This window comes from Gossypium hirsutum, chromosome D13 (assembly GCF_007990345.1).
Source record: "Gossypium hirsutum isolate 1008001.06 chromosome D13, Gossypium_hirsutum_v2.1, whole genome shotgun sequence".
Classification (NCBI taxonomy): Eukaryota; Viridiplantae; Streptophyta; class Magnoliopsida; order Malvales; family Malvaceae; genus Gossypium; species Gossypium hirsutum.
In genome coordinates, this window is record NC_053449.1 from 22298224 (window position 1) to 22313276 (window position 15053).

A 15053-nucleotide genomic window follows, 5' to 3' on the forward strand; every position below is an offset into this window, starting at 1 on the left:
TTTAAGTATAAATCTGAAGCAAAAAAATTTAGGTATTAAAATGAGAAAGCAAGACGTTGTTAAGCCTAAAATTAAATCTAAAGCAATTAATGACATTAGTTTGGGAGAAAATTTAAATATAAAGGGCACGTGACACATTTTAATAAAGCTATGTAGACTTTTAATGACAGTCAATGACCGATCAATGTCGATTAACAGTGGTTAATGCAGGTAATGGTTTATCAAAGTCAAAGATTTTGTTAATATTTAAATATTTAATAATATAATTTTTTAATTTAAATTTAAGGTGTGTTTGGATGGGCGGTGCACAGTAGTGGCAGTGAGATTAGATACTGTAGCGATACTGTAGCATGAGACAAAAAATAAGTTAAGCGCACCGCACCGCACCCAATCGCCCATCCAAACTCAATCTTAATACTTTTATTTTAAATAAATTAATTATAACTAACACATTTAATTGGTTGGATGTGACAGTAGCACATTTTCATGGACATCACATTGTAATTGGTTTTCTTAATGCTGTTAAAAAGTTTGAACCCAATAATGAAATAATAGTGGTTAAGCCTAAATTTAAAGCCCATAAATGCTGGATATTTTGGGGCTAAGTGGCCCAACTGTCTTTTTCAAATTTCAACCGCTAAATCCAATGACAGTAAAGGTCAAATAAAACAAAAACCCTAGCTTTCGTGGCACCGTTTAGGATATTTCCCTGCAGTTGCAGAAAACTGCAAACCCTAATTATCAAGAAAATTGCATTCCCTAAAAAAGATCTTCATGGCGAAGAAGGGCAAGGCCAAATCAGCAAAATTTGAGATCGAAGAGAACGAATCGGGACCATTAGATTCGAAACCATTGATGGTACTAAGCAGTAGTGACGACGAGGAAGCGAATGAAGACCTAAGCTTGAAGATCGTGGAGAAAGCACTATTGGTGAAAGCGACGAGGTTTAGTGAAGGATACCACGGCGTTTCCGATGACCCAGGCGTCGTTTCTGTGGTGGGTTTGGCCTCGTCGTCACGAGGGGGATCTGATGTAGCTGGTACCAGTGGTGGCCGTGAAGAGGCAGATTTGGATTTGGAAAGTAAGAAAATTGTTAAAAGGAAAAAGAAGAAAACGAAAACTGAAAAGGTTAAAATTCTGTTTTTGTTGTTTCTTCAGTAATGATTGTTTTGATCCAATGTTCTGCTCGGAGAAAAAAATAATGTAGTTGAAATTTGTTTAAAAGTAATTTTTTTTACTACAGAGAGTTGATGAGATGATACAAGTAAAGAATCATAACTTAGTGGAACTTTTAATATGATTTGAAGTGTTGTAAATATAGGTAGGCTTTGGGATTTACGATTACTGTTTCAAATGAGGGATCCTCTATGCTTGTTTGCTATGATAATTTGAATTCCAGCTTGTTCCGCTTAGTTATTTGGTCAAACTATTTATTGAAGAATTGTTGGATAAGTCTTGTTGAATAAATATTTTCTGTTGGTTTGGTTAATAAGTTCTTGGTTTTTGTTCTGTCTCCTTCTCCAAGTTCGTTATGGGAGGTCTTCTTTACCGAGAAAACTTGACCTTTTCTCTTTTCCTGCAAACTTCTATCAGGAACTGGCCTCTTTTTTTATTTTTTCCCAGTCTTTATTATTATTATTATTATTATTATTATTTATAGAATGCCTGCTATAGATTACAGTTCTTTGGTAATGCACTGATGCCCGAATTTGTGGTGGTTATTCACATTTTAGGGTCTGCAAGAAAAAGACAATCAAGGGCGCCCTAGTTAGTGCTATAATGCTCTTTCAATGTTTATTTCAGTATCTCATAGATAGTGGAGATATCAAGTAATATGATGAAATGAAAGAAGTGTAAAGAGGGTGACCTTACCTTTGGGGAGACCATCTTGCATTTATATATTGGGTACTGATATTAATCTTATCACCGGGTAATTTATGGGCATAAAAATGAGTTTCTGCTAGGAAAATGCAGGAAAGGAATCATACTTTTGTTGTACTTCATAATTCCAATAATGCTACCCTGGTATGTTGGACTTGGCTTCAAAAAATAGTTAGAATTGGACTTTTAGCTGTCAAGATTGCTTTTATTTCTGTTATGGTTTTCATCACAGCTGGTTATGTATTGCTTTTTTTTTTCTTGTTGAGTGTGTTATTGAATAAATGTTGTACTGGATTCAATCTTGTAGCATGTTATATGGCTAAGTTTTTATCTAATTTTGCAATCTCTTTTGTTATTGCACCAGGTCACAGTTGCAGAGGATAGAAATAAAGCTGAGATGATAGAGAAGGTTGAGACAGTTGAGGAGATTATTATGGCTAAGGATGTAGAGACCGTTGAATCTCTTGACTCAAATACTCTAGACAAATCTGACAATATTGTACTCCGGAAGCTTCTTGTGAGTTTAAATATTTACTTTGAACTGTGGTTTAGAAGAAAATTTCCCTTTGGTGGATTGGTTTTTAGCATCTCTTTGTTATTTATTCTATCAGCGGGGGGCGAGATACTTTGATCCTCCAGATAGTGGTTGGGAAACATGCTATAATTGTGGCGAAGAAGGGCATATGGCAGTGAACTGTAAATCTGCTTCAAAGCGGAAGAAACCATGCTTCCTTTGTGGGAGTTTGGATCATGGGGCTAGACAGTGCTCAAAGGTATGAACGGGAAGACTGATGTTTAACTTAATGACATCTTGTACAATATCTTTTAACTTCTAGCTGTCTGTTGAATTTAATATCTTTTCTAAATTGTGCTGTGCCCTTTTTGGGTTGGAAGTGGGTGGGCCGTTTATGTTAATGGTTTTTTATCCATTCATAGGGAGGAAATGAATATTTTTGAAGTTACTACAATTTTCTTTCCTGGAAATGGTTGAACACGCTTATGTGTTGCCTTTATAAAATAAGATTCTTAACACACTGGTGATATTACAATGATAAACTTTAGTGGTTAAGCAGGTACCTTCTTGCTTTCTAGTAGGCTTTAGCTCTTTGAAGGGTCTGTAGATCCAATGGTGGATGCATCATTTACCTATCACTTCTTTATGCCTTTCCTCTAATTGCTTCATTTTCAAATAGAAATTATAAAGTGGTCCTACCAGTGATCGTTAAAGCATGTTTTGAAATTTTTAATTGGGGCATTAGTATTGGTGTGCTTGTAATTTTAATTTCTTTGTAGACGCAAGATTGCTTCATATGCAAAAAAAGTGGTCACCGTGCAAAGGATTGTCCAGACAAACACAACAGTGGTTCAAAGCATGGTAGATTTTGTTTAAGATGTGGAGGTTCTGGGCATGACATGTTTTCATGCAGGAATGAGTATTCTCATGATGATATCAAGGTTTCTTCATGTTCCCTATGAGTGTTGTTAATTATTGTCTTTTCCATTGATGTCAATTGTGGTTTTCTGTTACGATTCCTGTTCTCTAACCATATTACTTATGTTTTTCTTCCTCCTGAATCAGGAAATACAATGCTATGTCTGCAAGAGTTTTGGCCATTTGTGTTGTGTTAATTCTGTTGATACCAATGCAAGAGAAGTTTCTTGTTACAGATGTGGCCAAGTGGGTCATACTGGTTTGGTGAGTTTTTACTTGTCATGTGCATATTTTATTAGAACGAATTGCAAAAAGGTTGCTTTTCTGTCCCTGAACTTATTTTCAGGCTGTGATTCTCAACGTGTCCACTTGTCAATTGATCCCTTCCTTTTATTTTTAAAAATATTTTTTCTAGTTCATGTTTGATTCTCAATATGTGTACACATTCTGTCTGCTTTCTTCAGTTACTTTAATTGTATTTCTTTTTTAAAAAAATTGGTTACTTCCTTGTGATTCCTTATGGTTTCCCAAAGGTTGACAAGTCTCTTACTGCTGCCACTAATATTGTTCCATTTCTCTTGACAAGCTAACTGGATTGAGTGTTACGTTGAATACCTAATTGCTAACATCACTTATATTATCAGAAAACCACTATTGTAAACAATCTTCCATAGAACATTTGGGCTCAAAATAGTTCTTTTATTCACATGATTATAAGTATGCATTTTGCAAATGTTCATTTCTAACAAGTATTAACTGTACCATTTTATATGGGAATTGTTTATGTAGTCATGTGGTCGATCACGTGGAGAAACAAAGGAAACTACTGATAATGGGTCACCTAGCGTATGCTATAAGTGCGGGGAAGGAGGACATGTTGCTCGTGAATGCATCACCTCTATCCCATCGTCTAGCTTATGCTACAAGTGTGGAGGAGGAGGACACTTTGCTCGCGAATGCAGTTCTGCTAAGGTAAATTTCAGTACAGTTTCAAGTGTGGTCCATTTATTATTTATGTTCTTTTAAGTGCAGTGTAATGTTTCAGCTTGATGTGTTATGGACAGTGACTATATTTATCGTAACAGGTTGGTAAAAGAAATCGTGAACCATTTACTCCTAGTGAAAGACCTCGTAGAGAAAATAGAGAGTTCTTGGGATACAAGTCTGCACCTCATGATCATGGCAAGGTCCACAAAAGGAAAAAGATAAAATCAGAAGAGAAGGGCTTCTGTACACCACGAAAAGAAAAGCAAAGAGGTGGTTGGATCACAGAGGATGCTGGAGATTTCTCCAATAGGAAGTACACAAGGAACCATTGGAATTCTCCCTCAACGCCATCCACTGAGGGACGTAAGAAATCTAGTGGTCGTATATTGGGTTCTCAGTCTTCTAAACCGAAGAATTCGCATAGATATTCGGCTTCAAGGTTCTCCAGTTTTGGCAATGATGAACCAAGGACTTACAATTGGTGGTAGGATTATTGTATCTTTGTCTTTGTTTAACTGATATATCACTCTCTTTCTTGTTCTTTTCTTCTAAATCATGAGGCTTCATTTTTTTTATATGAAAAGAAAGATTCACATTCTCTTACTTAGTTTTAATGGATTTAAAAAAAAAAAACTTTAATGTTCTTTTCTTTATGCATGTAGCATTTTTATCTTTTCCTTTGGGCAAACCTTCGACATAAATTTAACTAGTTTTTGGCTTGCTTTGGTTTTCAATTGATACTATAATACATGTTCGAAATTACTAAAATAATAATTAATATTAAACACAATTTTATGTAATTAGAATAAAAATGCATAAATCAAATAAAAGGTGAATCAATATAAAATAAAACGTTTACGGATTAGTGTCATTTGGGAATCTATAAGGGCTTAAATGATAAATTGAAGTTCAAACTTCAGTTAGTCAATGGCTGAATGTGGTGTAAAAAGCTACTACTGCGTGTTGATTAGTATTGATGATGTGTTGATCAATGTAGATTGTGATGTGGTATAAAAGTTATAATATTGTGTCATGGGTTGGAATTTTAATTTCATAAATCACATTGATTTTAGTTGATTTTCTTATTTTAAATCCTTCAACAATGAGTTCACAAACGAATTTCTGCAAGGCATTGAAATAGAATGGAAGCAAAGAGTTTGGATAGAACAAAAAACTCCACAAGATACATATTGAATTAAATTGACGACTAAGATTAGTGATTATTTACAATATTAGAATCCTAAGGGTTTTAAAATCTATACATTTTTATCTTACAAGATTTACAATAATTACCTTGGTAATACTAGTTTTACTGGAATGTTTTCCTAGGCCACCAAGGCTTCAAGTACTCCACGTGTTCCACAAATTGGGTCAGTTCCAGTGGATTAAATGATCAGTTGATTTCCATGGGACGGTTTATGTGCATTTATAGCAGGCTTTGATCCGTGACCCTTGACAACTGCATGTTAATCGATATTGATCAGGTGTTGATGTGTTGGACGAAGTTAATTGATATTGATTGGTGTTGATTGGTTAATCTTGATTAACTTTTAATTTGAAGTTGTTTATTTATTTATTTAGTTTTATGATATATATTATATACTTACATAGTCTTATAATGTATAATTTATATATTATAAAATACATTTTATAATTTTTTTAAAGTTGAATTTTATATAATTTTAAAATTTTTGTTTTGAATATTTAATTTGTTTTTGTTTAAATTTCAAATTATATGTATCTTTAGACTTTTTATATATGTTTTCAATTTTATATAATTAATATTTTTTTAAAAAAATTCATAATTTTTTTGAAAATTATCTTTTAAAATATTCTTATTTTAATTTTGAAATTATTTGATATAAATGCTAATGCTTACGTGGCTTTTGTGCAACATGGTAGCTTTTAATTAGTTGGAAATTTTTAATAGAAATGTATTAGGGTGATTATTACTTTTGATAAAAGAAAATTAGGTGCTAAGATGAGAAATTAGGTAGAGCTTAGGTGCCAATTTGTTATTTAAGTTTATATGATTTTACAATGGACACAAACATACTTATACTAATGGTCCATCCAACTCATTAAACTGTTACATTTTAGATATATTATAAAAACTTACTATGGGTAAAAAATTTAAAAAGATATATTATAAAAACTTTAAAAGAAGTAGTTCATAAAAATTATTTAATTAATATATTTAAAATAAATTGAAGTTAAAGTTTAACAAGTTAAACTTAAAAACATAAATACAACAATTTTATTGAGACAAAAGGAGATAAAGTTAGTAATCAAGATCAATGAAATTATTAAAAAATGTTAGTAATATTTATACAGTTAAGTTTTAATATTAAAAAATATTTAAATTAATTGAAAGATATTATACGTTAGGACAAATGTTGTTCAACACAGAAGACTCAATGTTTAATCAGTCAAGATGTTAGGACAACCTAGGTGTTTTGTTGGCTTATTTTACTTGGGCTTTTTAATGTGATGTTTCATAAGCAAATGAACTTCTAAAACGTAATTTATGGATGTGATTTATTGTGCCTTATCATCATGGTCAAATTTGGAGTTTTAAAGAAGTTGAGATAGACTTAATTTTGTGGATAAGGCTTGTGCTTATCCTTTGTACTTCACTCGGCATCGTCGGATCACTAAGGTCGACTTTCATCCCTGCTCGACTGGTGATCTTGGCAGATATATTCAAATTATATCTGAGAGTTTTACTTTGTCAAGTCTACGTGGAGAAGATGTTGACTTTAGTATAAATAGGTCGTTGTGCTGACATTTGAAGGTGCCTTTTGTAGTGCCTTTGGCTGGTTATTATACATGGTATTTTTTGCACTCCTATGTTAGACTTTTATTGGAGAGTTTATACTTGATGTAAGTGAGTTTTTTTGTGTGAGTGATTTGTAACAATTGGGGTAGGTGTTGGGGCTACAATTACTTATTTGTGTAAAGGTAGATTGGGCTTAAGCCTATAGGTGATCCGGAGGATTGTTGAATAAGAATCATTCACCAAGCGAGACCGCAAAGTAGAATTGTTTTTGAACCACGTTAACAAACGACTATGTGCAAATCTTTCATTACATTCTCTATTTTTCATTTTTGTTTCACTGTCTGTTCAATATCGTGTCCGAATATATGTTTGGACAATCAAGTTGAACTTATAGCAAGCTGGCGTGTTTTCTCATTATAACTTTTTTATTATAATAAACTGAATTTATTGTTCTCTTTCTTTGATGTATTCAAAATTTTTTCTATAAAATTTAATTTAATTTATTATTAATTTCAAGTTAAATTTAATAAAGAATAATTATTTATTTAAATTTTTTATCTTTTGGTAGTAATAATATTACTAATTAAAATTTGATTATTTATGAAAATTAAATTTATCTTAATTATTGGTTTCAAATGTGGATTTTTAAGTCAATGCAAAGATCAATTTCTTTTGGTTTTAATTTTCTCATGGTCATTGTAAAATCTGTACTTTAGTCCTCTCCATCTCCTTTGATGATTAACAATCATTTCATGCTTCTAACCTTTCAATTTTAGCTTTCTTACAAAATAGTATATACTTAATTTTAATAACTGCATTGGATAATAGATTTGATAATAATTCTCGATGTCAAGTCCCTTCAGTGGCATCATGCAAATAATATAGTATTGTTTCTTGAGAATTTCTCGCGGTTGATATCTCGAAACCATGCCAATCTCAACATCAAAAATTTTAGGGCGTTACAAGCTCGAGCTATGTCTTTTGTTTTTTGATCGCGGTTGAAATCTCAGAACCGTGCAAACCCCAACATCTAAAATTTTAGGGCATTACAAGCTCGCGCTATGTCTTATGTTTTTTTGCAAACATGTTTACTTTTATCATAAACATGATTGTGTTGTTTTGGTTTTTCATTGGTCAAGGTGTACTTGAGATGCTCATGTCTCAAACTTGTTATAAAGACACGCACACCCTAGTCATAGGTTAGGTTGTGACATTCAATTGCTGTCATGTTGAAATGACGAGTGAAAACCTTGATGGATTCACTCTGTTGCTATTTAATTCCTAGTTGGTCTTTATTTTTCCTACCTCTTTGTTAGCGAGGAAGTTCCTTATGGGTTGCCTTTTCAACTTCTCAAAACTATGGTGGACCTTGTTGGCAATGAAGAATACATACTCTTGGCCTTTTTATGGTAATTGGAACACACTACACTTTAATGCGTCTAAGACCCTTAGAATTTTCATATAGTAATTTTGTTACTCAATGTGTTCTTCAAGGTCCTTAATGTAGTGATATTTTTCTTTGGGGTGCTTGAGATTGTGAGGAAAAAGGTGTTTTCTATTTCAAGTATCAAGGGATTGTTAGCACTTGTGACCCAACTTGCTCCACATGGTTAGGCTGTTTGCATGTCATGGAGCACTTTCCTCAATTCTTCTTGATACGGGGTTGCGCGCGAACCAAGATCGAGTTGCCAAGTCACGAGAAACCCCTATGAAAGCTCTAGACGAATCAGATCTAAAATCAAAAGAAAGAACAAGATTAAAAACAAATCAGAATTGAATTGAAATTCCCCAAATTCAATTAAAAGAGCAGCAAGAAACAAAGAAATAGAATAAGCGAATCAAACGGAATTGAAAGTATGGAAAGGATGTGAATCTGCCAAGGGATCGATTCGGCCAAGAATGCCTAATTTCCAGCAATCAATTGATCCCCAAATTGAAGGAGATCCAATCGGCCAAACCCTAGGAATTGGGGATTTTTGAGAACGACTCTTTGCTGCCAATGAATGATGATTTAATTCGATTCTTTGAGTTGAATATGGCTGGAAAAACACAAGAAGAACAACAAACAAATGAGATAAAGAATCGGCACAAGTAGGAATAAAGAAATAAAATGAAACAGCAAGAAATAAAGAAAAGTCCTAAGAACCCTTGAATTCCCGAAAGAATTCACAAATTCCTTCAAACGGCTCTAATCTCCCCTCCAAAGAATATCGATGGCAAGAAGAAGGTTGAAGATGGCTCCCACAATCAAAAGATTGTTAAAACAACTTCTAAAGAAAACTCAAGAGAGAAATCTTGGAGAAAACTCAAAGAAAATTCTGCTCTCTCAAATCTGAAATTTAAGAATGAATCTAAGTGTTATGTACAAGGGGTGGCCGGCCATGCCTTTAAATAGGCCTCAAGTAATCCTAATCTAACAAGTAACTAATAAAATTAAACCTAATTAATAGAATAAATAAAGGAAAATTCGGCCAAGCATATATATAGGCTGTTTTTGGGCCGAATTTTACATGTATGTTCCTAAAGCTTAAAAAATTAAATTAAACAATTAAAATGTTTATAAATTGGGCCCTTTGACGTTTTGGCCTGATTTTCAACTAAGTATGAAGGAATTTCTTGATTGGGCTGGAATTTGGTTATTGGGCCTCGCCTTCAAGAATTTGGGCTCGTGATCCATCTCCTACCGAAATTGGGTCGTTGATGCTCGTAACGGAGATCCAATGCGCTTTGGCTGCAAGATTCGGTTTCTTGGACCAAGATTTCCAAGATTTGAAATCTTGATTTTCTTGATTCTTGAAATCGCTCCAAACAGCAAAATTGGGCCAAGATTCGGTTTCTTGACTTTCTTGAAAACAAGAAAGTGAATCTTGATTTTCTTGATTTGTGCCCATCACCTTCTTGAGCTTGGGTTGGACCTTTGTGACTCGTATCACTTCTACTTTACTCTTTAAGTCATTATTGTGGTGGTGTATGACCTAAGGGATGTGTTATTGTTCTCTATGAGCTTGTCCATGTATTGACTACTCCTACTACTAGTTGGACATCAGGGATTCCTTTAATCTCCACTTGCTTGGCCCTGTCTATAAGGAGCTTATTGTGCCGTCGTCTACTATTCTACATGCCTTTAAAGAAATGATTGTCATAGTTGGTCATGCTCACATTGCTGTTGCTAGGATTCTTGTTGTTGTGGAATTGTTATTGCAAGTTATTAAGGTGTAATTGGAGTTCGAGGACCTGTTGGGGGTTAGGGATCTAGTTTGGTGTCCTACAATTGGTAAGGGGTATTCAGGATAAGGGTTGTAGCATCCAAGCAAGTGGTCATACTGGGGATAATATTTCTATTTATTGAGCGAACTGTAAGGATCGTAGTATTGTTTGCCAAAGTTTGGTTGTTGGGGAAGCTTTGAAATTCTAATTGTTTGCGGAGTTGTTGGGATATTCCATCTTTTTTGTTTCTACTGATTAGTAGTTAGTACTCTCCACATGAATTGTTGATACAAAATGGAAGTGGTGGTGATTCATGACGGTTCACGTAGAGGGCGGAGAGCTATAGGAGATAAAGGTGGTCGAAATTTTGGTTGGCGAAGAGGATTGAAGTCCCAAGAATGGAAGAGAGATAATTAAAATTATTATAGGAGAGAGAATATATTTTTCTATTTTTCTATTTAAATTTTGGTTGATTATTCCAAGATGTGACATGTTGTCCCCGTATTGGTTCCATATTGTTTAAGAATATAATGTATAGTTGTAAATATAAGTTATAGTTTTTTTTTTAAATTTTCTTTCCTTTAATTTAAACATGCAATAGTATAAATATGTACTTTATGGTTTTGAAAAGTGTGGTTTTTCACCCAAACTAGTTATTCATCTTTAGTTTTCTAAACTTCATAATTTCACTTACATAGTACTAGAGCTTTTCAATTCGGGTTTTGTGTTCATTTTTGCTTAAAATAAAACGTTTAAAGATTAGTGTTATTTGGAATCTTTTGATGCTATATAATGGGCTTAAATGATAAATTTGAAGTTTAAACTTTAGTTACTCAATGGCTCAATGTGGTGTAAAAATCTACTGTGTGTTAATGTGTTGATCAATGTCGATTGTGATATGATATAAAAGTTACAATATTGTGTCATGGGGTTGGAATTTTAGTTTAAAAAATCGCTTGATTTTAGTTTATTTTTTTTATTTTAAATCTGCTTAAGTCAACTTAACATTTGAACAGTGAGAGTTCACAAACGAATTTCTATAAGGCACTGAAATAGAGCGGAAGCAAACTCAAAAGACATGTAACAACCCATTTTTCAGTAGTGTCAGAAATAGTGGTTTTGGGGCCACAAATCCAATGAGTATGTTCGTAAATATTATTTACGAATATTTACGAGCCAAATATGGTTTTAAAAAGTTTTTGATTTGGTAATTTATGTTATATAAATGATTAATTAAGTTCAAGTGTCAAGACCCTAAAGTCAAGTTATTTTAGAAAATGAGGTATCGGGACCTCATTTCTATAAACTGAGCCGTAAATATTTATAAAAATATTTATGGTGTGTTATTAAGGTTGTATTAAAGTTTCGTTAAGAAATTTTAATGTTTCGATGTTAATTAATTAAAAAAGACTAAATTGTAAAGGATGTAAAATTTGATCACTATTTGATCTGAGTGATTAAATAGCTTAATGAATAAAGGTAAAGGGACTTGAATGGTAATTAAACCATTTAAGGAGTTAGTGGATAAATATGGTCATGAATTTTGTATTTTATTTAATTATTAATTATTAATCAAGGTTAAAATGGTAATTTGATAAACTAAATTAAATTAATAAAAACAAAAGCTTTATCATCTTTTAATTATCTTCTTCACTAATTGTAAAGGAGAAAAGGGAGCCATTTTAGACCTAGAAATTTTGACAAGTTCAAAGCTAAATTGGTATGTGATTTTTCACTCGTTTCTAATAATTTTTATGTTTTTGAGATTGTTGCAACTTGGTCCAGCTATCCCGTACCTTCGTTTTTGAAACTGTTAAAGATTTTGAATTTTTCCATTGATTAACCTTGTGATTTTAGATGTTAAATGATGAATTTGAGGTATTAGTTGTTAATTATAAGTATTTTGTTAAGTGATTTTTGATGAATTTAACGATTAGGGGTTAAATTGTTGAAAAGGTAAAAATATAGGGACTTGATGTGAAATTATTGAAAAAATAGCTGAAATGGATGCTATTAATAATTTGTTATCATGGGTTTGCAATAAAATGATTAATTTGCATGTTTTAGGCTTAGGGACTAAATTGAATAAAAGTAAAATGTTAGGGACAATTTTGTAAAAAGGTCAAAAATAACTAAATTGCATAAAATGAATTAGTTTTACTATCTAAATTAATGAATTTAATGAAATTATTAATTTAGATCAAGAACGAGTGAAAATCAAGAAGAAGGGAAAATTACCAAATAGCCCATGTATTTTGACATTTCTACAAATTTAGCCAGGTAAGTTCGTATGAACTATAATCACTTAAAAGTTGATTAAATGGAATGTTTAATGTGTGATTCTATTGTAAATGAATCAATATATATGTTATTATACAATTTATCAAGTAAAGAGACAGATGGAAATCAAATGACGTTCGACGACTATCGAGCCCTGTTTGAACCTTAGGAATATATAGGATACAAATGACATGTCATTAGAGTTACCATGTTTTGGGTGCTGGTCTTGAATGTCCTACTGATGGCTGAGTTCTGACATTTGTTGCGGATACTCGTAAGCTTGTGTGAGTGGCATTGCGTAGCTACATTCTGACCACCAGCTTGTGTGAGTAGACCCATGTTACCATCTTTTGGGTGCTAGACCTGAATGTCCTACCAATGGCTGAGGTCTGACATTAGTTGTGGATACTCATCAGCTTGTGTGAGCAACATCGTGTAGCTTACATTCTGACCATCAGCTTGTGTGAGCAGACCCATTTTATAGTTTGTGTGAGCTACGACTATATGTTTAGCACACTTTGTGTGAGCTTTCTCGCGTATCCGATGTTATTCTAAGTGGTTCAACGGGCATGAAAAGGGAAGGAACGATAAGTATTCAAATGCCGTATATTATGAAAACTATGAAAAGGAATGAAAATGAAATGTTAAATAAAAGTATGACTATGTTCATGGAATTGATGATTTCAAGTGAGGTTATTCATGTTTAATGACTTATCTTATGTTATTCAAGTGAATTATGAATTGAGCATTAACATGTGTTGTTGATGATGCTTAGGCTTGTGCCAATCTATTGGTTGGATTATATTATGTTAGTTTTAAAGATATGCATTGAAATGGTATGTACCAAATGGAAAGATACTTATGTGCATGAAAAAGTGGTAAGAATCAAAGTATTTAATTTCTCATGAAATGGTTTATCATGTAGTTGATTTCAAAAGATTTATGTTTAAATGCACTAGCTTGTGGCTATGGTTGATGTACATGCTTATGTCTTACGTGTTATGCAAATGAAAAGGGTAAGGATAGGTAATGAAATGGTAAGTTCATAGTAGAGATGTAATATGATGAAATAAAAGGATTGTTGTAACACCCCGAACCCGAAACCGACACCGGAGTCGAACACGAGGTGTTAACTGACTTTAACCCCTTATAAAATTTATTTTCCAGACACTGCCCAATCTGTGTACTAGTCGTTTTAAAAATCATATCTTGAGTTTCGTAACTTGAAAATCAGTTTCGTAATTTTTCCCAGAAACTAGACTCATGTGCCCATCTATGTATTTTTTTCTAGAATTTTTGGTCAGGCCAATTAGTACAGTTTATTAGTCAAAGTCTCCCATGTTGCAGGGGTCGACTACACTGACCTTTGCCCATTACGACTTGGATATCTCCCTGCACGGGGCTTCAATACTGATGCCGTTTGTTTCTATGAAAACTAGACTCAGAGAGGAATCTGTACACATATGGTACGACCCCTAATTATCTCTGGTTAATTTATAATGAATTTCCAAAGTCGGAGCAGGGAATCCAGAAACCGTTCTGGCCCTGTCCCACAAAAATCTGATTATCTCTTAATAAACTGCCCATATGATATTTTCGTTACTTCCTCATGAAAACAGACTCATCGAGCTTCGATTACATAATTTATTCATCAATTAATTCCACTCCTACTATTTTTAGTGATTTTTCAATCTCATGACACTGCTGCTGCCAGCATCTGTTACGAAAGTAACTAGGTCCATTTCATGCCTACCCTTGGTCCAACTCAATCGAACATTCGTGCCATTTTCGCATGGCTTAAAGTTTACATGCCAAAGTTCAAACACAACGTAATAGCTTATACATGCCAAAATGTTCTTCTAAGCTAACTAAGAAGAAAGTACCAAAACTTGCTATCCGGTGTGATGACTTCGATGACGGCCTGACCCCGCAAAAATAGATGAGTCCAAGCAACCTATAATGGGTGACAAGGAAACACCGAGTGAGTTTATAACTCAGTAAGTCATAAGCAATGTACTACCATCCATCAATAACATTATCACAAGAGGAAACAAAATGGAACGAGACAATTTACTCCATCCATACCGAACCATACCATAGTTCCTCCAACCTATCGATTCAGTTTCATATCAATTCATGCATTCACATTCCATATACTCATCAATAGGACATTGAAGCATTTTCATAAATCAATTTATTTTCGTTACAATCAAACGACTAAACGGCCTTTCACCCATCCTACGATAAATTTTATGTACGTGACTTCAAGTATATTTGTCACATAGGTTCAAACTTACCGAGCTCAACACCAAATATAAGCATAGCACCTATTAGCCATGTACTCAAGACACTTACCCGATCCGCTGTCCGCGATCGACTCAATAGTGTCGCACACATAGTGTCCATAATGATTCACGAATGTATATTGAGTCCGCACACTCAGTGCTATATAATCAACTCGCACACTTAGTGCTACGTAATCAAATC

General features: G+C 33.3%; 1 protein-coding gene across 1 annotated transcript; it reads left to right on the top strand.

Moving 5' to 3' along the window:
* Positions 1–659: 659 nt before the first annotated feature.
* On the top strand, positions 660–4898 carry LOC107920667 (zinc finger CCHC domain-containing protein 7). Its single transcript, XM_016850482.2, has 7 exons — positions 660–1128; positions 2246–2398; positions 2493–2654; positions 3175–3336; positions 3461–3577; positions 4103–4285; positions 4399–4898. Exons 1-7 carry the CDS (start codon positions 775–777, stop codon positions 4786–4788), a joined length of 1521 nt encoding a protein of 506 aa, XP_016705971.1. The 5' UTR covers positions 660–774; the 3' UTR covers positions 4789–4898.
* The last annotated feature ends 10155 nt before the right edge of the window (positions 4899–15053 follow it).

Bases quoted from the DNA above. Each gene is read 5' to 3' on its own strand.
- LOC107920667 (XM_016850482.2), top strand. From the start codon at position 775: ATGGCGAAGAAGGGCAAGGCCAAATCAGCAAAATTTGAGATCGAAGAG. The intron at 3,337-3,460 runs GTTTCTTCATGT...CTCCTGAATCAG, and splicing joins ATTCTCATGATGATATCAAG to GAAATACAATGCTATGTCTG. The intron at 3,578-4,102 runs GTGAGTTTTTAC...TTGTTTATGTAG, and splicing joins AAGTGGGTCATACTGGTTTG to TCATGTGGTCGATCACGTGG.